The sequence below is a fragment of the Gekko japonicus genome, unplaced genomic scaffold, assembly GCF_001447785.1.
Source record: "Gekko japonicus isolate JY-2015 unplaced genomic scaffold, Gekko_japonicus_V1.1 scaffold3446, whole genome shotgun sequence".
In the NCBI taxonomy this organism is placed as follows: Eukaryota; Metazoa; Chordata; class Lepidosauria; order Squamata; family Gekkonidae; genus Gekko; species Gekko japonicus.
The window spans coordinates 76,330-103,167 of record NW_015163713.1 but is presented as its reverse complement, the minus strand read 5'-3'; the positions used below and the strand labels follow the sequence as shown (position 1 = coordinate 103,167).

Here is a 26,838-nt window from a genome sequence, read left to right as displayed (position 1 = left end):
CACGGTCCGATAATGAGGCCCTCCGGGAGCTGATCGAGAAATGCGGGTGCCGCGTCTGCACTTTCAGTCCTGATGCAGCCGGGGAGAACAGGTTGCAGCAGGTCTCCGAACTGATTGCGATGATCCAGACACTGGCTGGCAAGAACAGAGGGGAACCGTACGTCAATGTCCTGCATGCCGGGGCCGGCTTAACTGAGTCATGGCTCAGACGTTATGTTGGCAGTGGAGCCCAGAGGAGCACAAAGGCAACGTGTTGTCTGAGTTGAAGCTGACGAGATTGCGGGGGATTGCTTCACGGGTTGTGGCCAGCGTGGTTTCCGTCATGTCCTGTTTTCAGTGCTTTTACTTTCTATCTCGAATAATTCTGGAGGTTCCTCAAGCTGTCTTTGCTTCCAGGTTTCTCTTTTCAGTCTCACATTTGTTCACATCCCAGGCAATGCTCTTAGCACGCACCCCCCCCCCCCCCCATTTTCTGGACTTCATCGTTGGGAGATAACTTCCGTATAGAAAAGTGCTTCTAGCAGCTTCTGATGTGAACAGTTTCTCTTGGTGGCATTCCATATACCTCTTTTGATTTCTTTCCCCCCCCCCTCTTCTTCTCTTTATTTGATTCTTTCATCTTTTTGGACCTCAAATTCTATATATATATATTTTTTGGATGGTGTGTTTCAGCGGGCTGCATTTGACTCGGGGCTTCGCCCGATTTCCTCCGCAGTTTCGTGATCCTGGTTTCTGAGGATCATGAAACTGCGGAGGAAATCGGGCGAAGCCCCGAGTCAAATGCAGCCCGCAGCCTCCGGTGTGAAATTGACATGTTTGTGTTGGGGCAAACGGCGCTGTGCTGCGAGGCAGCTCTAGTGAGAAATCGCCCTCACTCTTGGTGATGATCCCACAATTGTAACCCCTCTCCCTGTAGGAGTCTACGCGAGGCCAGAGCCTCTTGCCGGTATCACAAGACTTTGCGTCTCTGCAAGAAGGGTAGGCTAGAAACTAAGAAAGTGAACAAATGACACAAACTTGTTATTTGTGATTCTTTTCGGGACCAGAGTTGTGCATTCAAGTGCACAGCTAGTAAGATGGGATTTGGATATATGTGTTGCAGACTGATTTTATAAGAAACTCTGCTAATTTTAAGTGTAACGTGTGGCTGTTTCATGACTGTCACCGATTCCACCCATCCAAGACTGAGCTTCTCATCTTTCCTCCTGATGTCCTTATACAGTCTCAATATTGATCGGCTAAGATTCTCTTACCTGTTAGTTTTTACTGGGACTTCATTCTCCTCATATTTCACAAGATGTTGTTCCACTAACATGCCAGGGGTGTCAAACTCATTTGTTATGAGGGCCGGATCTGACATAAATGAGACCTTGTCAGGCCGGGCCGGGTGTGTCACAAAATGTAATGCCAGGTAGAGCGGAGATATAAACTTTATAAAGGACACAAACAGAGAGGGGTTTGGTTTTTTTACTTAAAATAAAAACATGCTTAAAACATCAGCACTCTTTCAATATTTTGTTTATTTAACAGTGTCTGATAACTGACACCTCTTGCTCTGAACTATCGCATCAAAATGTCTGTGCTGTTGCAGTCCTGAGGCTGCTGTTCAGGTGTGTATCTGTAAACTGCAAACCTGCGATGACGCAGCAGCAGCAGAACTGGAAGAAGCAGCAGAAGACAGCCAGTTCCACTGTGGGCCTAATCCGGCCCCTGGGCTCCATGTTTTTTTTTTTTTTGGTAAACAAATTTTATTTTCTCAGGAATACAACATATAAAACATTTCATTCTATCAATTGTCTACCCCATTCCCAGTTCCTCCCCTCCCTCCAATGGCTTCCCACAATGCTTCCACCCCTGCTCCAAATTACTTCATATCATCAACAATATCAGTTTCTCATCATTACAATCTAAAGATAACATCGTTTGACTTAATATTGATCTAAACATATTAAGTTTTGTTTCACATCCCAGTTCTTTTCCAGATAAATTTTAAAATCATTCCATTCTCCAAAAAACTCATCGTCTTCTTTGTTATTCAGTTTTTTTGTAATCTTATCCATTTGTGCCATGAACAGAACTTTTTGTATCCATTCTTCAACCTCTGGTACCTTTTCTGTCTTCCAAAACTGAGCATAAATCATTCTCGCTGTCACTATCAGGTACCAGAGTAAAGTTTTTTTAGTCGTATTGACTTCTTCCATTTTGAGTCCCAAAAGCAGAATTTCCGGTGCTTTTTTAAAAGAACATTTCAGTATTTTTTGCATTTCATTGTGGACTTTTGTCCAAAAGTCTACAGCTTTCTCACAAGTCCACCACATATGATAAAATGAGCCCTCATGCCTCTTACATTTCCAGCATTTGTTTGACATATTTTGATTCATATTTGCAATCTTCTTAGGTGTCATGTACCACCTATACATCATCTTATAACAATTTTCTTTAACATTAGTACATGTCGAGATCTTAATAGAGTTTTTCCACAAATATTCCCAAGTTTCCATATCTACTTCCTTATTCATATTAATAGCCCATTTTAACATTTGTTCTTTAACAGTTTCATCTTCAGTATACCATTTTAACAACACCTTATACATTTTAGAAATATTTTTTCCTCCTCCACTCTCCCATACCTTTTCAATTTCATTTTTTTCCTCTCTAAAACCATAGTTTTTTTTGTCAGATCTAAAAAGATCATAAATCTGCATATATTTCAACCACTCATATTCATATTCAATTTCATTCTGCTTTTTCATTACCCACTCTGTTCCCTCTTTTTTAATTAAATCTCTATATGGCAACCAGTCTCTACCTCGCTGTCTTGAGTAAGATATCAACACTTCTACTGGTACAATCCACAATGGTCTTAAGTCACTCTGGTACTTCTTATATCTTGTCCATACCATATACAAAGCTTTTCTCACCAAGTGAAGTTTAAAAAAACTGTCCATTTTTATCTTGTCATACCATAAATATGCATGCCAGCCAAATCTACAATCATGCCCTTCCAACCCCAACAATCTGTCATTTTCAAGCTTCACCCATTGATCCATCCATGTTAGACAAACCGCTTCATAATATAGTCTAAGATTTGGCATTTGTAGACCTCCTCTTTCTTTGGCATCACAAAGTATTTTCATTTTGATCCTTGGTTTCTTGCCTGCCCAAACAAATTTTGACAACTCTTGTTGCCACTTGGCCAACAAATCCGTTTTATGCAGAATTGGTATTGTTTGGAACAGGAACATCAAACGTGGTAGGACATTCATTTTTATAACTGATATTCTTCCCATCAGTGATAAGTTCATTTTATCCCATTTCTTAAAATCTTGAGTCAGCTTAGTCCATAATTTCTCATAATTATTCTTATATAGGTCTATATTTTTTGCCGTTAATTCAATTCCAAGGTATTTTGTTTTTTTAACTACTTCACATTGTACCAGTTCTTGTAGTTCCACTTGTTTTTGTTTGATCATGTTTTTACATATAAGTTTTGTTTTATTCTTATTTACGTAAAAGCCGGCCAATTCTCCAAACTCCTTTATTTTTTGAAAAAGCAATGTCAATTTTTCTGTTGGGTTTTCCACCATAAACATTACATCGTCTGCAAATGCTCGATATTTGTATTGGTGTCCTTTATGTGTCAAGCCCTTTATTTCTTGATCGTACTGTATTTTTTGTAAAAGTATTTCCAATACCCAGATAAATAATAACGGTGATAACGGACAACCTTGCCTTGTTCCTTTCTGTACTTTGAAGTTATCTGTCAGTTCTTTATTCACATTTATTTTAGCTCTTTGTTCAGAATAGATAGCTTCAATACAATTTCTAAAATGTTGTCCCGCTTCAATCTTTTCCATCATCTGGTGCATAAAATTCCAATTAAGATTGTCAAAAGCTTTTTCTGCATCAACAAACAGAAAAGCTACTTCTTTTTCTGGGTGCTTTTCATAATATTCAATTGCGTCCATTACTATTCTTACATTGTCTCTAATCTGCCTTTTGGGTAAAAAGCCCGCTTGATCTTCAGAAATTACCGTTTGTAAATAGTTTTTCACCCTTTCTGCAATAATTTTTGCAAAGATTTTATAATCGTTGTTCAAAAGAGATATTGGCCTGTAGTTCTTTACATTTGTTGAATCTTGTCCTTCCTTTGGAATCAAAGAAATAATTGCTTCTTTCCATGAGTCCGGCACCTTTTTGTTTTCTCTTATTTCGTTGGTTAAAGCTTCCAGGACCGGGGAAATTTCTTCTTTCATCTTTTTGTAGAATTTCGCTGTAAATCCGTCCAGCCCAGGCGCCTTCCCCAACTTTGTCTCTTCTATTGCCTTCATCACTTCTTCTTTTTGAATTGGACCATTTAATAAGTCTTTGTATTCCTTACTTATTTTTGGTAGTGGAATCTCCTTTAAATATGTTTTAATCTTCTCAAGATCAACTCTAGTTGTTGACACCCCTGCTCTATGCTGTCATAAGCCATGGTTATATGTGCTTTCACACTGCCTACTGTGACATCCCCTGACCCTCAAATCTCAGAAACTAAGCAGGGTCAGCCCTGGTCTTGTGAGCAGAAATTCTACTTTGTGAGCTACTGGAATGAAAGTTGTGAGCGAGCGATTTGGCTACTACATAAATTAGTTTGCTTTAGAGCCATTCTTCCTGAGCTAAGGGAAAAATCTGTGAGCTGGAGGCTAAAAAACTGTGAGCCAGCTCACACTAATTCAGCTTAGAGGGAACATTGGTCAGCACACAGAGGCGAGGAGTGGCCAACCACTCTGTGGCCAAGCACCTCTGTTTGTCTTCCCTGATCTCAGAAGCGAAGCAGCATCAGCCTGGTTAGTATTTGGATGGGAGACCACCCCTGGAGTCCCGGGTCACTAGGCAGAGACAGGCCGATGGCCAACCCCCTCTGAACGCCTCTTGCCTTGGAGACACGACAGGGTGGCCGGCTATGACTTGACTCCGCACGTTCCACTGCCACTGTCGTGGCACAGCAGGGACGTTCCCACGGCCCGTTAATTAATTTCAGTCGTTTCTGTGCTGTCTCTCCGTACAGCCTTCTTGAGGGGGCTTACAGAGCAAAGCATCGTAAGAACATGAGCCACGCCAGAGAAGTTATATTTTTATTACTGCTGACCAAGCCCCAAGTCCCTAGCAAGGCTGTGATAAACGGCCTGGAACGTACAGCACCATAAGATTAGTCTCATAAAACAGTATTTCACACCTTTGCTGCAAACTCTTAGATTGAGCAGAGATACCTGCGGACAGAAAGGATGTGGACAGGATGGAGCCGGTGCAGAGGAGAGCGATGAGGATGATCAGGGCCCTGAGAGGAAAGGCTGAGGGACTGGGGTGTGTTCTGTTCGGAGAAGAGGAGGCGGAGGGGGGACAGGATGGCTCTCTTGAAGTCTTTGAAGGGCTGTCACTTGGAGGAGGGCAGGGAGCTGCTCCTGTTGGCAGCAGAGGAGAGGACTCGCAATAATAGGCTTAAATTACAGGCAGAAAGGTTGTTGTTGTTCAGTTGCACAGTCGAGTCCGACTCTCCGCAACCCCATGGACCAGATCACGCCAGGCCTTCCTGTCTTCCGCCATCCTCTGAAGTTGGCTCAATTTCATGTTCGTTGCATCTTTGACACTGTCTGACCATCTCATCCTTTGCCGTCCCCGTCTTCTTTGACCTTCAGTCTTTCCCAGCATCAGGGTCTTCTTCTCCAGTGAGTGCTCCCTTCTCATTGGGTGGCCAAAGTATTTGAGCTTCAGTTTCATTATCTGGCTTTCCAGGGAACAGTCAGGGTAGGTAGAAAGATACCGGCTGGATATGGGGTGTGTGTGTGTGTACAGTAAGAGTAGTCTAGCAGTAGAATTGGCTGTCTCAGGAGGTAATGAGCTCCCCCCCCCCCCCTTCGCAAGCTTTTAAGACACGGACAAACACTGGTCAGGGATGCTCTAGGCCAGTGGTGGCGAACCTATGGCACGGGGGCCAGAGGTGGCACTCAGAGCCCTCTCTGTGGGCACGCGTGCCATCACCCCAGCCAGGCCCAGACCATCATTAAAGTGTCGAATTCTCTGCCAAATAATTTTAAGTCAATGAAAGCATTTGGGATTGCTTTCCTTACTTTGTTTGGATCCTCTTAAGTTAATGTATGAGTTGTTTTTTCTGAAGTAAAACCTCAGTATTCAGGTTAAATTGCCGTGTGGGCACTTTGCGATAAATAAGTGGGTTTTGAGTCACAGTTTGGGCACTTGGTCTCTAAAAGGTTCGCCATCACTGCTCTAGGCTGACCCTGCATTGCTCAGGGGGTTGGACTAGATGGCCTCTGTGGCCCCTTCCCACTCTATGATTCTAGGATTCAGTGGCATTCACTTAAGACAGGGGAGGAGGGAAACTGGCTGAAGGTTATGTGGTAGCCGTGTGTTCTGGCAGGGGAGGAGGGAAACTGGCTGAAGGTTACATGGTAGCAACATTGGTGGCACCACCACCCTCAGAAGGCCATACAAAAACCCTTGGCTATTTTCTCTTCTGCTCTCCATGTTCAGCCTGTGGACAGGTCATGTCACTTCGACCTTTGCAACATTTCACAATTCTGTCCCTTCCCTCCGTCCTGGTAACAAAAATGTTGGTTTTCACTCTGGTCCACTCTTTCACTTTGACTACTGAGACCGTCCCCATTGTTGTATCTCAGCACCTTCACTTCTGCTGACTACCCTTGTGAATGGGACCGCGTGACACCCATCCTCAAACCCACAGGTCCCCTTCCTGGATGCTCCCAGGTGCACCACAAACTCCTCCTCCTCCCCCATGTCCCCCCCCCGATATCTCCCTTCCTCGGGGGGGTCTTGATCCGCCATTTCCACCACCCTCAGCTGTCTGAAGGTTTCCTTCTCCCTCAGACGTCTCTGCCTTTTCTGTGTGATGTTTCTTTCAAAGCTCTCCTCAAAAACCAGTTTTATTTAGGACGGCATTTCAATAATTTAGTTTTTCTATTTATTAGCTGTCTCAGACTGTGATTTTAAATTGTGGTTTTTAATGTCTTTTTGTTATTATTGGTATGTTTACATTGTTAGCTAATGAATGTTTTAAACAAATAAAATGTCTTAAATTAAACAAATGAATGTTTTAAACAAATAAATAAAACCACTTTCCCCACAATATTTCGGAGCATCCTTCTTCTCTCCCCTCCTGAAGCAGTTTCCAGTTAGATGAGACAACCAAGAATCAATACTTTTAGGGTTCCAAATCCACAAACTTAAATAGGCAGATCTCTGTGTCTTAGTATTTTATTTATTTATTTATTCGATTTGTATACCGCCCTCCCTGCGTAGTAGGCTCAGGGCGGCTTACAGTGGGTTAAAATACGTTAAAACACAGATGCATTGAGACAATGCAATAACGTAGTAATCAAAAGAATGGCAATCATAAATACATATAAATACATATCAAAAACATAAAATGCTGATGGCGGTCATAGTACACTGGCTGTTATTGTTCAAGTTAACATAGAGGGCCTTAACAGTTCAGATGTTAGCTGTTCAAATGTTATCAGTATATAATCAGTGGCAGCTCCAAATCGAAGGCCTGGTGGAAGATCTCTGTTTTACAGGCCTTGTAGGAGGTCTAAGTAAAATGTCTTACTGTTTTCCATCAGAGTATACCACCACTTGGAATGTTCTCTGAGATAGACTTGGAGGACTCTTGGGGAATATTACCTTGTTTAAATGTGTTTTATTTATATTTTATTTATTTTATAAGTTCGATTTCTAGCCCGCCCTCCCCGCTACGCGGATTCAGGGCAGCTTACAATCAGGCATAAGCCAACATATAAAACATATTTAACATATTTAAAACCATTTAAAACCATTCTACAATATTATAACATTATTATTAATAATAAGTGCTCTGATTATTCTGATTAGATCTTTCACAAGATGGCGTATTACTGTTGCTCCACCTTTCAGCGTCGTCTGCTCCAGGAAGCACTGACGTTCTTTCTTCCAGGGCCAGGTAATGATGGTACAGTAGTGATAGTAGTGATAGTGGCGGCTCCTACTCATATGCCAGTCCAGGGCGGGATATAAATCCAATCTCCTCCTCCTCCTCCTCTGAGACTCCAGGTGAAGAGCAGGGTATAAATCCAACTCCTCCTCCTCCTCCTCCTTCCAGTCCATATTTTTTCATGCCAGCTTCCAGCCCCATCTCCTTCACCCCAAGATTCAATCTCTCCACTCCTTTCCCCCCTTCCCCCTCCATCCACTGTCAGCCTCCCAGCAGCGTTCCATCAACTCTCATTCACCCTGAGGGAGGTGGGACGGGGACCTCTCCGTCACACCCGCCTTCCTCCCTGAAACCCAAGGCAGGTTAAAAACAGGGAATCACACTTTGAGCTTCAACAGGATCCCAGGCCATCAGCATTAACATGGAAGGTGCTTTGGGGAGCCAAAATACCAAGACTGAGCGGCAGCATGGTGTGCCCTTCTTGTGGACTGGCATGTACCTGGGCTTCAGTGGTCAAACTGGCAATCAAACCAGTAGTTGCTATCCCATTGGGCCAAGGTAGCAAAACTGGGTTGCCCCTCACTGGATTCAGGGTTCAGGTTCACATGAGGATGTGAGACCCTACACACTGCAGAGGGGTGTAGCCGGGACGTTGACTAGAGTGGGTCATCATTCCAGCCTTGGCACATCTACACCGGCTCCAAATTTGTACCCGGGGACAATTCAAGGTGCTGATCTTGATCTTTAAAACCCTGTGTGATTTGGAACCATTGTCCCTGAAGCACAGCCTACTCTGTTATGGACCCAGCCCAGGGGTGGCCAGACCTGCTTAACGTAAGAGCCACATAGAATAAACATCAGATGTTTGAGAGCCGCAAGACATGAAGAAATATTAGACGTTTTTACTGGGAAATATGCAGATTTGCTTTTTATTAACACACCAAAGAGTGATTAACACTTGGAATTCACTGCCACAGGAGGCGGTGGCGGCTACAAGCATGGACGGCTTCAAAAGGGAATTAGATAAGCATATGGAGCAGAGGTCCATCAGTGGCTATTAGCCACAAGGTATAGATAGGGCTCTGGGGCAAGTGATGCTCTGTCATCTTGGTGCTTGGGGGAGTCAACAGTGGGAGGGCTTCTAATGTCCTGGCCCCACTGGTGGACCTCCTGATGGCACCTGGTATTTTTGGCCCCCACTGTGTGATACAGAGTGTTGGACTGGATGGGCCTTTGGCCTGATCCAACATTGGCATCTCTTATGTTCTTATGTTAACATGAAACGAGACTGCCAGAAATAGTAACAAAAGCGGTAAAAGCAGATATTGATAATGATATTTATTTGCCCAATGATATTTATTTGTTTGCTGATGATATCTAGCTTCCCCAGCCACCCTGCCAGGAGCCACACAATATATGTGAAAGAGAAGAAGAAGAAGAGAGATGTCTCAGAGCGGCTGACAAACTCTTCTTCCCTTCCCCTCCCCACAACAGGCACCCCGTGAGGTAGGCGGGGCTGAGAGAGCTCTGACAGAAACGGCTCTTTTCCAAGGACAGCTCTTATCAGAACTATGGCTTGCCCAAGGTCATCCAGCCAGGTGCAAGTGGAGGAGGAGTGGGGAATCCGATTCCGTGCACTTAACCACCACACCAAACTGGCTCTCCCAAGCCGCAATTTGGCCACTCCTGACCTAGCCAACCACTGTGTTGGTGATCCCTGGGGGTCCTGCTAAAGGTACCCCCACCTTCTGAGACTAGGCAGGCAGCACGTGAGGGACTTCTCGGTCGTGGCACCAAAACTCTGGATGTTCCTCCTCGGGAAGACTTGCCCGTCCGTTCCCTTCTGTTGCCATCTTCTGCCAATGGGTGTCGTTTGGCGTTCCCTCAGGGACCCCTCTTCCCTCCCTCAATAATAATAAGTATCTATTGCTACTAACAAGTGTATAGAGTAATTCTAAGTCATTCTAAGCATGTATACTCAGAAGCAAGTCCCATGGAGCTCAGTGTCCATTTCCTATTTCTGATATTTTGGTTGGTATTGATAAAAAGATATTACAAGCAGTGTTCCCGCTAAGCTGAGTTAGTGTGAGCCAGCTCACAGCTTTGTAGCCTCCGGCTCACACATTTTTCTCTCAGCTCAGGAAGGAGGGCTCCAGAGCAATCTAATTTACGCAGCAGCCAAATTGCTGGCTCGCAACTTTAATGCCAGGAGCTCACAGAGCAGAATTTTTGCTCGCAGGACTCCACAGCTTAGAGGGAGCATTGATTACAATAGTACTAACATTAACCCTTAGGTAAAGGTAAAGGTTCCCTTGCTTGAAAGCGGTGTTGCGGTGCTCATCTCCGTTTCAAAGCCGAAGAGCCAGCGCTGTCCGAAGACGTTTCCGTGGTCATGTGGCTGGCATGACTAAACACCAAGGCGCACGGAACGCTGTTCCCTTCCCACTGAAGTGGTCCCTATTTATCTACTTGCAATGTCTTGCTTTCGAACTGCTAGGTTGGCAGGAGCTGGAACTAGAGACGGGAGCTCACTCTGTCATGCGGCACCCGGGTCTCGAACTGCTGAACTACCGACCTTCCACAGCCTGCAGTTCAGCGTCTTGACCACTTGAGCCACCACAGCTTAGTGAGGGCCAAAAATGATGAAGGGTTTTGTTGGGGAGGGTGTTGGGGTTTTTTGGGGGGGGGAAATGGCCGTGACTTTGGGGGGGATCCTCGAAAGGAGTTCCACAGACTAGCCGGAAGCCCCTCCCTGTGGGGATGATTATTGGCCAGCCAGTGGGCGGGGCCTCTGCATACCCCCCCCCCAGGGAACCCCTCCTCCCTCCCTTCAGGATCCCAACTGCCAACAGCAGATCGGGAAGGTGTGCATCGCAGCTGGTCCACTCTGGCCCTTTCTGGTGGTTTGTGGGGTTGGGGAAAGGAGCCCCAGAAGGGGAGGCTGGTGGGTGTGGGGAGACAGGCAGACACACACACACACCCTTGGGGACAACAGTTGGACAGCAGCAGTTCTTTCTTCTTGATCTTGGGAGGGGCCGAGCCTCTGATTGGCACGCACAAGGTCCCAGGTTCAATCTCCTGCAGCATCTCCGGTTCAAAAGGACCATACAGGAGGGGATGTGACTGACCTCCACCTGAGACCCTGAAGAGCCACGGCTAGTCTGAGTGGACGATGTTGACTCTGAGGGACCCAGGGCCTGATTCAGTATAAGGCAGCTTCCTTCATCTTAAGTCAGGGGTGTCGAACTCATTTGTTATGCGTGCCGGATCTGACATAAACGAGGCCTCGTTGGGCTGGCCCAGGTGTGCCATAAAATGTAATGCCAGGTAGCGGAGATATAAACTTTATAAAGGACACAAACATTTTTACAATATAATAGTACATGAAACCAATATCATTCAATAATTACAGAATTGAGTCTCATACATTATTATGTCATACATTATCATACAGCCATTTATATACCTTTCTCCATCTTCTCCAATATAGTTCTTCATCTTTTTTCTTGCTTTATAATAGACAATTTGTCCATTTCTGCTATCTCCAGCAGTCTATGCATTACGTCATCTTTTGAAGGTATTCTCTCTGACCCATTGTTTAGCAAATAGTATATGAGCAGCTGTTAGTATATAACTTATTACATATATATCCTCTTTCTTATAGCTTTCAGGCAGTATATTTAATAAGAAAATTTCTGGTATATGTGGCAGATCTATGTTGTAATCTTGAGTACGCTGTTCAGGTGTGTATCTGTAAGCTGCAAACCTACGATGACACAGCAGCAGCAGAACTGGAAGAAGAAGCAGAAGACAGCCAGTTCCATTGCGGGCCTGATAGAAGCCCCCCGAGGGGCCTGATCTGGCCCCCAGGCAGCGTGTTTGACACCCCTGTCTTAAGTGATATTCCTTCCCTTACCAGAAATAAAAGATGATCTGAAAACAGGGTGAAAAAATAGATTTCATTTGGAAGGTTTGCCAGACACAGGCCGAGTATTTGGATGGGCTTTTGGGGTGGGGGTGGCAGCGCCTTCTCATCTGTGTTCCAAAGGGAGGGGAACAGAAAGGAGGGGGGGCAATGTTCCTTCTAAGCAGTTAGTGTGAGCTAGCTCACAGTTTTTTAGCCTCCAGCTCACACATTTTTGTCTTAGCTCAGGAAGGAGGGCTCCAGAGCAAACTAGTTTATGCAGTAGCCAAATTGCTCACTCACAACTTTCATGCCAGCAGCTCGCAAAGTAGGATTTTTGCTCACGAGTCCACAGCTTAGATGGAACATTGGGGGGGGGGGTTCACTTTAAGTTCATTCAGAGGGGATGGCTTTACCTTTATCAAACAGCACTTGATTTATTTATTTACTAAAGCATTTATATCCCACCTTTCCTCCAGATTCAAGGTTAGGTCCATCGGAAAAGAAGTCTAGCTGGGAAGATGACAGCGCTGTGCGTGGAGGAGAACATTTACAATCTTATCCCTGTGGAGGAAGAAAAGCCTTTCTTTCCACCCAGGTGTGGAGCTCCTGTGCAAATAATCCTGGCGACCTTTTGACTTTGAACTGTCTGTTCCTGTATCCATCCATATACCCATCCACCCTTCCATCTCAGTTTAATCCTGCCATTTCTGCCAGGACCTCGGGGTGGTTTACCTGGTTCTCCCTTAAGAATGTAAACACAAGAAGAGCCCTGCTGGGTCAGACCAGGGAGGGTCTATCTAGTCCAGCCTCCCGTCTCACACAGGGGCCAGCCAGTCCCTCTGGAGGGCCAAGAACAGGGCAGAGAGGCCGAGGCCTTCCCCTGAGAAGAACCTCAGAAGAGCCCTGCTGGGTCATCAGACCAGTGGTCCATGTGCTCCAGCGTCCCCCGCGGGGGCCAGCCAGTTCCTCTGGAGGGCCAACAACAGGGCAGAGAGGCCGAGGCCTTCCCCTGACGTTGCCTCCTGGCTCTGTGATTCAGAGGATTAGTGCCTCTGAATGCGGAGGTTCCCCTCAGCCACCATGGCTAGAAGCCATTGATAGACTTATCCTCCCTGAATCTATCTAATCCCCTTTTAAAACTTTTTATTCTTGTGGCCTCCACACTACATCCTCTGGCAGTGAATTCCACATTTTGAACACTCTCTGTGCAAAGTAGTACTTCCTTTTGTCCATCCGGAACTGCCTGCCCATCCCTTTTATTCTCAAAACAACCCCGTGGAGCAGGTGAAGCCCAGAGCCACCCAGTGAGCTTTGTGGCCAAGCTGCGACTTCCTGGTGCTATAGTCCCACACTATCCTTGCTATGCCAGACCAGCTCCCACTTTTGTCAGACATCCGGGCCCTACTTTTGTCAGACATCCTTGTGACTGACACCAGAATATGCCAGGGTAATGCCTGGAGGGAAGAAGCAACTTTCTGCACTCTAATTTTGCTCCTGTGTCTTCCTTCTTGCATCCAAGGTATATCTCCACATTCAGGGCCTTCGTGAGAAGGGAAGCGCAGGCGCAGAACAAAGCCCCGTGCAAGACGATGGGCGTGCCAAAACTCCAAGTCCCCACTCCGAAGGACTTTCTGCAAAAATATCCGAAGACGCCCAAGCTGCCGAAACGTAGGTTTTTGAAACATACTGGGTTCGAGGTCCATGTAGTGATCAGCTCATAGTTTATTGGTGATTTCAGCTTAACCCTAAGACAAAATCTGGCCTTGCAGCCCTGTTTATAAAGCCTGCAAAGACCACACCCCACCACCCACAATAGGCTATTTACATTACAACTACTCCTCTATAGGTCCATTCCAGGATCCTGGCTATCTATTGTTCTGGAGGAACAAGCTCAGGCAGTTTCCAGGTACTGTTCAGGCTCAGAACATAACAGTTTTCATACAGCATTTGCGCCAGCTTCTATCCCACATGTCTGCTTGCCAACATCCATGTAGGGGCTGAAGAGCTTCTGGCATGAGGACTGACCTCCAGACCACAGAGGGAAGTTCCCTTGGAGGAAATAGCTGTGACATCAGGGGGGTGGGCTCCATGACTGTAGGTCCCTCCCCAGCTCCCTCCCCTCCCACATCTTGCAATCCGTTTACTGATTAACTGATGTTACCGTGTTTTGTAATCTGCCTACCGGCTGACTGAAGCGCTTTTATCGTAATTATCCAGCCTGTATCATTCCACCCATAATTTAATCCCACTATTACCTACACCCCCCCTTCCTGTTCTGCTTGCCTTGCTTGCAGCTCCCACTGCTTTTGTCAGAGAGCCTGCGGTCCCTTCTGCTCACCTCACTCGGGGAAACCTGAGCCAGCCCCTGATCCATGCACCGGTGCTCTTAGTGGATGCCCTCTCTCGCAGGGTCCCATGGGCACATCATGTCCTCTTCTTTGCTCATGCAAAAGACTTCTCTCCCCTCTCTCGACTCCGAGGCAGCTGACGAGACTCCCTCCAGCTAAATGCAAGGCAACCGGAACAAATAGTGATAAAATTAGCTTTACAAATGCATCCAGGACTGTAGAATGGGCCGGCACCAGAAGATCATAATGTTCTGATGGGTAAACTAAAGGACTGTGGACAGGACTCTAGGACAGTTAGGTGGGTAGTGTCTTCCGAGTGGCAGTTTTTTCGGCCTAACACTAAAGGAGTGCATTTTAGAACTTTGGCACCCAAAACTCTTTTATTATAAGGGAGAGATATTTTAATTTTATTCCTAACATTTTAATGTTTGATATTCTGGATAGCATCTGTATGCATTTTACTGTTTTACCGGCTGATGTCTTTTCGGTTCTTTTACGTATTTGGTCAGTTATTGTACTAATAAATTGATATCAGATCTCAGAAGCTAAGCAGGTCCGTACTTGGATGGGAGAACATCAAGGAAGACTTTGCAGAGGAAGGCAATGGCAAACCAACTCTACTTACTCAGTTGCCTTGAAAACCCTTTGGGATTGCCATAGTTTGGCTGCAGCTTGACAGCACTTTACACACACGCATACACTAAAGTGTACATCTCATGTACGCTTCTTATATACATATATTTTTATGTTTTTTCTGATTATTACAGTTATTGGTTAATGGGAATAAATGTACTACTAAAAGTGTTTCTTTTCTTTTCTTTTTTTATACCAACAAAGGTTTATTCAAGGTTTTCCACATGTAACAATACAAGAATATAACAACAATATGATGAGAAGAGCAAAAGGAATAACAACAAACATTAGTTAACATTATCTAAATACTTAAGGAGGTATCATTATGCTCATTAACATAACATCTATTTTGCTGCTGACAACAGTTCATTGATGGGTTAGTAGCTTTAACCTATATGTTACTTTAAATAATTCTGTTTTCAGAAACAAAGCCAGTAGTTATCATTAGCAAAAGAGAAACTGAATTATTGGAAACCGCTTACATATAAATGGTGCTTGATAATCCTGGCATGATGTGGTCCATGGGGTCGCAAAGAGTCGGACTCGACTGTGCGACTGAACAACAACAAATCCTCGTTAGTGTGATTTGCTATTCCATCCGCTATGCCAGCCACATGACCACGGAAACGTCTTCAGACAGCGCTGGCTGTCACTTATCGATACAACGAACATGAAATTAAGCAAACTCCGGAGCACGACGGAAGACAGGAGGGCCTGGCGTGATGCGGTCGCGAAGAGTCGGACTCGACTGTGTGACTAAACAACAACAACACTTAGGGGAGGGCAGGGAGCTGTTCCTGTTGGCAGCAGAGGAAAGGACTTGCAATTATGGGTTTAAATTAAGGGTGGGAAGGTGCCAGCTGGATACTAGGAAAACCTTTTTGGCCGTCAGAGTTGTTCAACAGTGAAACCAGCTGCCTCAGGCGGTGGTGAGCTCCCCCTCCCTGACAGTCTTTAAGCAGTGGCTGGACAAACACTTGTCAGGGATGCTCTCGGCTGATCCAGCACTTAGCAGGGGGTTGCACTAGATGGCCTCTGTGGGAAATTCAATGTTCCCTCTAAACTGTGGAGCCTTGTGAGCAAAAATTCTACTTTCTGAGCTAGCAGCATTAAAGTTGTGAGTGAGCAATTTGGCTACTGTATACATTAGTTTGCTCTGGAGCCCCATCCTTCCTGAGCTAAGACAAAGATGTGTGAGCTGGAGGCTAAAAACCTGTGAGCTAGCTCACACTAACTCAGCTTAGAGGGAACACTGGTGGGAATGTGACGACTCTGGGGATGGGAATCTCTGCCAAGATGGGCTTCTTACGTTTTGTTTTTGTCTGTTTTCTTTCTGAGATACCTGCGTTTTTTAAAAAAAACTTTCATGGCTTAATGTTAAACAGGGGGGAAAGCTCGGGGCAGCAAGAAATCCCCGGTGCTGACCGTGCCACAGAGAACAGAGCGCCCTATCATGGGCCTTCGAAGCAGGAAGAATTTCATCACGGCAAATGCTGCCGAAGCCATCATGCTGGTACCCAAGAAGCCGCTCCGCGCCTGCATCGACGTGCGGAAGGGCGACAAGTTTCTCATCGACCGTTCAGGACTAGTTCAAAAGTACCTCAAGAAAAAGGTATGTTTTGCAGTTGGCAGCAGGGGGAAGAAACGGAAACGGAATCCAGAGCAGAGGGAGGCAGGGGTGCTGGTGGGCGGGGGGGAGGGGCCGGTGGGCGCTGCGCCACCCCCTGTGGATGGGGAGGGTCTTGCTTTGATATTTTCCACCAAAAGTTTGGGAGTTGCACTAGACCCTGCCCTCCTGCTAAGGACACAGGCATACATCGTGTGGGGGAAAGGGCCTTGCATCTTAGTCTCACCGAGCAAGTTGGCTCCCTTCCGGGATCTGGCTGATCTGGCCACACTGATCCATGCTCAGGTGATCTCTGTGTAAGAGTCTTCTCATAGAATCATAGAATGTTAAGAGTTGGAAGGGACCTTGCAGGTCATCTAGTCCAACCCCCGGCACTCAGCAGGAGCGTCGCCGAAAGAGGGTCGTCCAGCCTCCTCCGCTTGGAAACGTTCATGGGTACCACGTGGGTTGCTCCTGAATACAACCTGGAAAATTCAGGGTGTTCAGAATGCAGCAGCCCAACTGATGTGCAGGACCAGCCGCCGTGCTACCGTGGTGCCACTACTGAGATCGGATTCCAGCTTCAATTCAAAGTGCTGGTCGTGAGTGACCTTGAAAGCACCCTTCACGGACTGAGATCCACACACTCGAAAGATCATCTCTGCTGGCAGAACTGGTCTTCCCCACGGCTTGTCCTGGGTGTGGCCCAGCCTTAGTCCCTGGGTGTGTGGAATGGCTTTCCTCAGACTGTTAGAGATACGCCCACCCTCCTAGCATTTAGGAGACCATGCGAAGCTGAACTTTTGGGGAGGGCTTTTGGGGACGGGTCATGCTGTTGTGCTCAGCGGCATTCTTTCTGTAGGAATGGGGTGTTACTATTGTGCTCGTGCGCTTTAGGTACTGTGTGCTACTTTGGCTCTCAGGCCAGGGGAGGGTGGCCCAAAGATCACTAAATAAACGGAAGGCCACGGTCACACACACTAAATAATCCACTTTCAACCCACTTTCCAACTGGATTTTGCCAGTTCACACAGTAAAAATCCAGTTTGAAAGTGGATTGAAGGTGGACTATTTAGTGTGTGTGATCGCAGCCTAACGGTATCTAACTAAATTAAATTGATGGTGTTGAAATATTGTAAGGAGATCTGCAAACTTATAACTGCAAAAGGGTAGCCAAGGCTGCGGTCACACGGAACAGAAGCCACACAAGTGAGACGGAAAACAGGCGGAGTTTCCGGGTGCGATCTCACCAGCACATCTGGGAAGCGTAGCACTCCCGTGGCACAACTGAGGCTTCCAGCCGAAACTGCGTGGCAAAAAACTAGTACCTCGGAGGTACTAGTTTCCAGAAACTGCGGGGCAAGGGCGGGCATCTGATCGCGTTTCCGGTGGCATCTGGCGCCCGCCCATGTCCCCTTGCAAATAAGGTGGGGTTTTTTTGTCCACGTCTCTGTGGATGCGCACACGCACCCAACGGAGCATGCGCATTCGTCATGTACACACACACAAAAAAACAGTTTGCCGGGGCGCACGCTTCTTCGTTGCACGCCGGCTTGTCCTGTGATCAGCACCTCTCCCTTGCCATGGAACCTCCACGGTACTTCCACAGGACCTCTACGGGAGGTCTGATCGAGTAACTGCGCAGTAGTTTGCCCCAGGGCAAACAGCCACGCTTCTCCCCCACAGTTTCCTGCCTGTGTGACCGGGGCCCAAGTTAGTCTGTTGTAACAAAATAAAACAAAAGTCCAGTGATGCCTTAAAAACTAACAATGTTTATTTGAATTTATAATGCCATGTGTGAAGGAATGGTCTTTCAAGCTCCATTTCCTCTTAGCCCAGGAACTCAGGAAGGACCTGTGGCCACCCTGGATATCTCAAGCTGGAAGGATTTGTACTCCCAGAACTCTGTATCTGCTTTGCCATTTAAAAGCTCTGCCTAGTTGCCGTGTCTCCTGCTTCACTTGTGCTAGCTAGTGCAGAGATGATCTTCCACATTTTTGCACCTTAGGGATGGTGAGCTCACCTGCTGCCCCTCCCCATTACTGCTCTTTGGAAAGTGGGGCCAAATTAGGCATGGTGTAGGTACAGAGACCAGGCTTTGGGAATTCAGAATACAAGAAAAGTTTGATAAACAATTAAAAAGAGTACACATGGCCCCTGTACAGCACCAGTATGATCAAGGATAAAAAGAATGGTGAAAACATGCAGTCCTCTAAACCGTAACTGTACACTTACCCTAAATAATGTTATGATTAGTTTAGGGTAGTATCTTTAAAAGTTGCAAGCTTTAAAATCTGATTACTTTAGTTCTCAGAGGCTGGGGCTTCTCTCCATTGTTATTAGACGGTAAAAAGACTGGGATAAAAATGCTCTAAATAAACACAAATGCAGCAGACAATAAAACAGGATTGGATCCCACTTGCAGCTGGTTAATTTTTTTCAGTATCTACAACTGATAATATTCGTTAACCTTTTTTTTACAAGTTTATGTCTTCATACAATTTGGATTACGTGTTGTTGGGGAGCGGGAGATATGAGAACGACTGTTTTTCATGGGGTGCCATTTGAGTTCTAAGGCAGAAATGTAAGCACCGTGAACATGCACAGGGTTCTTTTCTTCCAGGATTTTGGTGCCGTACCCAGATACCTGATGAAACGAAACGAGGAAGCAAAGAGGGCCAAGGAAGAGTCTGACAAATGCATCAAAGAGACCCTCCAGCAAAAAGCCCCCAAACGGGTTTCCAAAGAAGAGAGGGAGGATCTTCTGGAGGTACCTGGTGGATTTAAGTCACAGGGTGCCAAGGACAAAAGACAAACTGTCCTCTCGTTAGGAGTTTCTCCACAAGCTGTACATTCAGGACGGGTAGTTGTCACGGGATGGGACTCTATTATGAGAGTACGTAGAATGAGGCAGGGTTCTCTTTTGGCGCCAAGCATCTTATAGGGACAGTTTGTCATTAAAAAACCTGCTGCTGTAAGAGGAGAAAAGGGTGATACCAGACTGTTATGAAAGAAGTAGGTGAATGTTCTTTTCTTACCAGAAATGCATATGAAGCAAGCACGGGAATAATTTTTTTTTAGAATATATGAATTTGGATAAAGTTTATAAAGCAAAGGGGGTGCCATTTGTGTAATCCTCAGATAAATGTGGTTGGATTTGAGAGCATCTCAATGACTGTGGTCATAAATGAACTTATTTCTTTACAGCAACCACAAGTCTTACAGAAAGAAGCCAAAATAATTTTGATCCCTAAATCAGGGAAGGACCCTTGAAGGGAAAGACCCATCACACATGTGTTCATATTGGCCGATCTCTTTGCTGAATATTGATTTAAAAGTCTTTTCCTCCACAATTGCCAAGTGACTTAAGTTTATAATCAAGCAATGCTCCCTCTAAGCTGTGGAGTCTTGTGAGCAAAAAATTCTCCTTTGTGAGATACTGGCATTAAAGTTGTGAGTGAGCCATTTGGCTACTGTTTGAGAGCCAGTTTGGTGTTGTGGTTAAGTGCGCGAACTCTAATCTGGAGAGGCGGGTTTGATTCCCCACTTCACCTCCACATTGACCTGCTGGGTGATCTTGGGTCAGTCACAGTTCTCTCAGAGCTGTTCTCTCAAGAGCAGTTCTCGAAAAAGCTCTCTCAGCCCCGCCTACCTCACAGGGTGTCTGTTGTGGGGAGGGGAAGTGAAAGGAGTTTGTAAGCTGCTCAGAGACTCTGAGTGAAGGGCGGGGTATAAATCCAATCTCTTCTTCTCTTCTTCTACTGCATAAATTAGTTTGCTCTGGAACCATCCTTCCTGAGCTAAGACAAAAATGTGTGAGCCAGAGGCTAAAAAACTGTAAGCTAGCTTCCACTAACATAGTTTAGAGGGAACACTGTAACCAAGTATATCAATCCAGCTAGATTCAAGTCCAGCAGCACCATAGCGGCCAACAAAGTTTTCGGATAATACGAACTCAAGAGTCAAAGCTCCCTTCTTCAGATATGGGTTAGAATGGAGATCTGAGTCCTCATATCCTTAGAGATCTCCTTTCCAACCTGTATCTGAAGATGGGAGCATTGATTCTCAAAAGCTCATAATTAAAAAATCTTGTTGGTCTCTTATTTGCTAGCAGACTCAAAACTTGCTGTTCTACCGCAGTTCAACACGGCTGCCTCTGAAATGGCCCAGGTCAAAAGTGTTTCACTGGGAAAAAGCATAAGTCAGCTAATATCAAGGGGCTGCTGATTGTTAAAGCAGCTAGTCCTCTAGATGAGGATTTGTTGATATTTCTCGGTGCTGAAAAGGCTTTTGATAGAGTAGAACAGCCAAATCTGGCAAGAACATTAGAGAGGCACTGCCTTTCTCATACCCTTGTGAAATTTAAAAGCTGGACAGCACTCATGTATGACCACTCATCAGAAGCAGCGGTTGTCAGCAGGGAAGTCTCTGAAAAGTTCTCTCTCGATAGGGAAATGCATCAAGGTTGTCCACTTTCACCCCTTTTGTTAATATCTGCAGTAGAACCCCTTGTGGTTGCTATTTAGAACAATCCAAAAACAAATGGAGTTACTTTTGGAAATCAAACATCAAAAGTATGCCTCTTTGTGGACAATGTTGCTTTTACTATAGCTAAACCAATGGAGTCAGTTGTCAAAATAAGAAGTTTGATTAATCTATTTTGGGGCAGTTTCTGGTCAACCTAATAAAGTCCGAATGAGTAGGCCCTGGAGCTCAGTCCTCCGCCGCCACTCGCTAGACTGATGGGGGAAACGGGGGACAAAACTGCATCATGCAATGCCGCAGCATCACCTCCGGCTGTGTAGAATCATAGAAAAGTTGGAAGGGACCTCCAGGGGCATCTAGTCCAACCCCCTACACAATGCAGGAAATTCACAAATACCCCCGCACAACCCCCAGCGACTGCTGCTCCACACCCAGAAGATGACAAAAAACCTGTGTGCCCAGAGATGACATCACTCTTAACATGGTGCTCTAAGAATTTCTCCAGTCTCTGCGGATTTGACCATAGTGTTGCAGGGAACTCCTAGAGCAGTGGTGGCGAACCTATGGCACGGGTGCCGGAGGTGGCACTCAGAGCCCTCTCTGTGGGCACATGTGCCATCGCCCCAGCCAGGCCCAGACCATCATTAAAGTGTCGAATTCTCTGCCAAATAATTTTAAGTAAATGAAAGCATTTGGGATCGCTTTCCTTACTTTGTTTGGATCATCTTAAGTTAATGTATGAGTTGTTTTTTCTAAAGTAAAACCTCCATATTCAGGTTAAATTGCCGTGTTGGCACTTGGCGATAAATAAGTGGGTTTTGGGTCACGGTTTGGGCACTCGGTCTCTAAAAGGTTCGCCATCACTGTCCTAGAGCATCACATGAAGCAGTAACCTCAATTTTGATGACTCAGCCATCTCACCACGGATCCATCTTCCCAGTCTTTCAGAGGTTGCCAGCACAGGGGTGGCAGGCAACTGAAGGGCCATGGACACTTTAGACAGTAGTGAACATAAGAACAGAAGAGAAGCCAATGCTGGATCAGGCCAGTGGCCCATCCAGTCCCAACACTCTGTGTCACACAGTGGCCAGAAATACCAGGTGCCATCAGGAGGTCCAGCAGTGGGGCCAGGACACTAGAAGCCCTCCCACTGTTGCGCCCCCCCCCCCCAAGCACCAGGAATAGAGAGCATCCCTTGCCCCGGACTGAGAGTTCCCATCTATACCTTGTGGCTAATAGGGGCCACTGATGAACCATTGATGCACCCATGTCTCCCTTATTGGCACTCCAGGGCACGTGCTCTGCTGTCTGGTCCTCCCAGAGAGGTGTGTGTTGTTGTGCCCCACCCCCACAGAATACCTGCAGGGAACCAAGGTGGAGACGTGTCTGTGTCACTTGGGGGACCACCAAGGTTTGCAGAAAAGCCTAGAGGAGGGAATATATATATATGGGGTGGGTGGGTTAAATCACCTCCAAACAATAACATGGTCTGTGCATGCACACGCAGCGAATGGACTTGCCTCCTGTGTCCCGAAGGAGTCCAGGAGCTGCGCCTGGCTGCGTCGCTGTCACCCTCCTGGGAGCAGCTCTGGGCCCAGCTGCAGCAGCAGCCGTCTCCAAGAGAGAAATTCCTTTTTAGAAACGTGTAACCTAGCAGTTCGAAAGCAAGAAATTGCAAGTAGATAAATAGGTACCACTTCGGTGGGAAGGTCACAGCATTCCGTGCGCCTTGGTGTTTAGTCATGCCGGCCACATGACCACGGAAACGTCTTCAGACAGCGCTGGCTCTTCGGCTTTGAAACGGAGATGAGCACCACAACTTACCTTTACCTTTAATTCAGTACATTGTGAAATGGTGGGTTTTAATATATCCCCTGAAGCAAAATACCGAAAGAGACACACTGCCCTTTCCAAAGGAGGAGAGATGCTGAGCTGACATACTGTGCTCAGCCAGCAATAGCAGAAGGATGGGGGAACTCAGAGCCTTTGGACCTAGTGGTTCCTCTGGGGGTCAAATATTGTACTGTTAACTAAAATATATTGTCAGAGGGTTCAGAGAAATCGTTTTAGACATTTAGATATATTTATTGAGTGTTGTTGGTGTTTTAAATAATATTTAGGAATAATAAGGTAAGAAGGAGTTTCCTTGTGCCTTTTACAGGTTATTTTAAATACCTCTTTTTTTCCCTGCAGTTGGGGAAATAAATGTGCTCTGCTAAACAAAAATCCCACTAGGACAGGAACTCTGTTGTGTCTGCTACAGTTGTGCTACCAACTCTAGAACTGTCTGTAGAAGAGAGCTCCAAGTTTGCCTTTGGCCATATCCACAGTGGGGGGCGTTTACGGAAGATGGCCAGAGACACTGGAGGGGCAGCAGCCGTTTTGGTAAAAACTGGGGCCTGCTGTAGAGTTTCTTCCTGGTTTTATCAGTACTGGATGGTCTCATCTCCTCACAGAAGAAAGGGATTGCCCGGATCTTTGGTGTAGTGGTTAAGTGCGCGGACTCTAATCTGGGAGAACCAGGTTTGATTCCCCCACTCCTCCTCCACTTGCAGCTGCCGGTGTCACCAGTTCTCTCAGCTATTCTCTCAAGAGCAGTGCTCGAAAGAGCTCTCTCAGCCCCACCTACCTCACAGGATGTCTATTGTGGGAACAGGAAGGGAAAGGAGATTGCAAGCCGCTCAGAGACTCCTTCGGGTAGTGAAGGGCGGGGTATAAATCCAATCTCCTCCTCCTCTCCTTCATGAGCTATTTAACCATTTTCTGACATCACTGTGTGGAAATCTTTTTCATAAGGCTGCTACGTGCTCCATAGGAATTCACTTACTTTTTTCTTCTTCTTTCATGCAACCGATCCAGGGCCTCAAGAAGAACTGGGAAGAGATCAACCAGGCTTTTCAGAGCATGTCTGTGGCCGTAGAGACCATCCCACGGAAACTGTACCGGGAGAAGCTGGAGACCCAGATGAAGCAGCTGGAACACGACATCGGCATCCTCGAGAAACACCCAGTGATCTACATAGCCAACAAATAGGGGCTTTAGGAGACGCAGCGGGCCTGATCCGGGCAAAGTTAAGCACTGCCACCTCCTGCTGCGTCCAAAGGGGGGGGGCCCCCCTGCTCCTCCTAAGTATCTCTCATTGAAAGCAGTGGGATCTCGGTACTTAATGGTGAATGGCTCGTGCTTTACCCAAGTTGACTAATGAAACTACTTTCAGTAAGGAGAAGGAAAACCATCCTTTATTCAACAGTACAATAAGCATTAAAGGAGGGTATTTTATAGGCTTACAAAATATTGGGTTTGATCCTGGGACCTGTTCTTCTCAAGGCCACCCCCCCTCGATGCAGGGAGACTCCGGCGTGGGAGGAATGCACCCTGCCACCTCCACTGCCCAAGCGGTTTGGTTTCAGAGTTCTTTAAAATGTGCCTAGTAATCCTTGTTTCCCCCGAAATAAATCTCACGTGCATTACCTTGACCGTCCATTTATTTAGCATCCAGCTAGTCTTCCCTCTAGGCTGAGTGAGTGTGAGCCAGCTCACACATTGTTTGTCTCAGCTCAGGAAGGAGGGCTCCAGAGCAAACTGATTTATGCAGCAGCCAAATCGTTCGCTCACAACTTTAATGCCAGCAGCTCACCAAGTAGGATTTTTGCTCACAAGAGGACCCCACAGCTTGGAGGGAGCATTGTATCCAGTCATTACTTTTCATGCATGGTGCCCAAAATGGTATGTGATAATTGCGAAGAAAAAGGCAAAAGGAAATTTGATGGCCAGCGGTGAAAGGCCCCGCCCACAGACATAGAATTGCACCTATATTTATATAGATAATACTCAATATATTTGTTCAACATTTTTCTCCCCAAAAGGAACCGAAACTTACAACAGTAATTTTAAATATAATTAAAACACGCAATTTAGGTAAAACAAAGAGAAAGCAGCCAACTACACCTTGGGTGGTTCTTGAATTGAAAGGACCAACCCATTAAAGGCCACCTTCAAGAGCCACTTTGGTGGAGTGGTTAAGTGTGCGGACTCTAATCTGGGAGAACTGGGTTTGATTCCCCACTCCTCCATTTGCACCTGCTGGATGACCTTGGGCAAGCAGTAGCTCTGATAAGAGCTGTCCTTGAAAAAGAGCAGTTTCCGTCAGAGCCCTCTCGGCCCCGCCTCCCTCACGGGGTGTCTGTTGTGGGGAGGGGAAGGGGAAGGAGTTTGTAAGCCACTCTGAGACTCCTTCGGGTAGTGAAGGGCCATGGGGTATAAAGCCAATCTCCTCCTCCTGCTCCTGCTCCTCCTCCTCCTCCTCCTCTTCTTCTTCTTCTTCCTCCTCCTCCTCTCTTGCCTTTCAGCTTGGGTCCCAGGCAATGCCCGGGTATATTCCTAGAGACAGGAAGAACTCAAAAAGAACTCCTGGGATCTGGCCTGCAGGAGGAGCTGGACCGCTGGGTGGCCTGCTGGGACCGTCTTCCTCAGTGCTTTGCAGATAGAATCTCTCCCATCCTTACCAACTAGGACTCTGCATTCTCAGAGACAGGGTCAGAGGGTACCAGGGTACCCACAGTAGTCTGAAAAACTTTTCCAGTTTGTTCAGTATCAAGACGTGGATGGGGTTCTTGGAAGTGTGGGAGCTGCCACCTGCTGGTACCACCTCGGCCCCTTCTGGCTGCTTCAGTCCACGGGGGGAGGGGGCGTGCGGATTGGGGCCAGAAGGCAGTAATGCCTCCCTGAGAAAGGGGGTGGGGGGCGGTCCCCCCCTCCTGCCTCTGTGCAGCAGTGCATTCACTCCTAGAGAAACCTACTCTGGGCCCAGGATCCCTGAACCATTCCCAACCAGTCTGAAACGTCCTGCTCTTGAGCAAGGGGACTGGACGGGTGGTGCCTGGGCCGCTCCGGGGATCTGGGGGCGAAGCGGACTGTGTGGCTCATCTGGGACTGGAACGGCCCTGGCAGCTCTGAGGGACGGCCCGCGGCAGAAGATGTTAATTCCCCTGCACCTTTTAGCAGCATTCAAAACCAGGGACCACGGCACAGCTTTGGACCACTTTTTGGGACAGGGACGGAGACATTCTGTTTTGGGGCGGTTCCAGTCCTGCCTGGAAGGGTTTACAGGCTTCCTGCTTTCCGCACACTCAAAAGAACAAAAGCACAAGCTTTTAGGTGGCTTGGCAACACACAAATGCTGGCTCTCTTTCCGCAGCTGGGCAGGTGGGTGGGTTGCTGGGAAGAGAAAGGAGGTTTTGCAGGCGCAGATCAGCTCATGTGCTTGCATCTGGTGGGCCCGAGGGAGCCCCTCAGCCACCCCGCCTGACCAGCCAGAGCTTCAATGGGGTGAGGACGGCTGCTTCTGCATAAAGGGCCAGATATCCCCCTGGCCGGCTTTTCCTTCCCTGCCTCTTTGGTTGCTGCCAAGTCATGCTCCAAACACCTCCTCCGGGATGCTATTTCCCCTCCTCCAGAGCTGCAGGGGCTGCAGGAGAGCTGAACCCCCCCCCCTGTGCTGGGGGCTTTTCTCAGAATTACTGGGGATCAGTGTTCCCTCTAAGCTGAGCTCGTGTGAGCCAGCTCACAGTTTCTTAGCCTCCGGCTCACACATTTCTGTCTCGGCTCAGGAAGGATGGGGCTCCAAAGCAAACTAATTTATGCAGTAGCCAAATCGCTTGCTCACAACTTTAATGCCAGTAGTTCACAAAGTAGAATTTGTGCTCACAAGACTCCACAGCTTAGAGGGGGCATTGTGTGGGGATCATAATCTTGTGGGGGCTGTTTCTCCTTTCTTTTGCGAGGGGTTAAGTACAGAAGAGGAGGAAAAGTTCTCTCTGCTCACTCTCTCCAACTGGTGCAGAATTTATAGACCTGTCTCCTGTCTCCC

At 46.7% G+C, this 26,838-nt stretch overlaps 1 protein-coding gene across 1 annotated transcript in view; it reads left to right on the top strand.

Annotated features, from left to right (window-relative positions):
• Positions 1 to 24,002, top strand: part of LOC107107531 (enkurin-like) — a 37,654-nt gene extending 13,652 nt beyond the window's left edge. Inside the window, exons 2-6 of the mRNA XM_015407841.1 lie at positions 12,381 to 12,492; positions 13,417 to 13,565; positions 16,264 to 16,490; positions 19,108 to 19,254; positions 23,829 to 24,002. Of these exons, the coding sequence (XP_015263327.1) occupies positions 12,416 to 12,492; positions 13,417 to 13,565; positions 16,264 to 16,490; positions 19,108 to 19,254; positions 23,829 to 24,002 (774 nt within the window). The 5' untranslated portion in view covers positions 12,381 to 12,415. The remainder of the gene's footprint in view (positions 1 to 12,380; positions 12,493 to 13,416; positions 13,566 to 16,263; positions 16,491 to 19,107; positions 19,255 to 23,828) is intronic.
• The last annotated feature ends 2,836 nt before the right edge of the window (positions 24,003 to 26,838 follow it).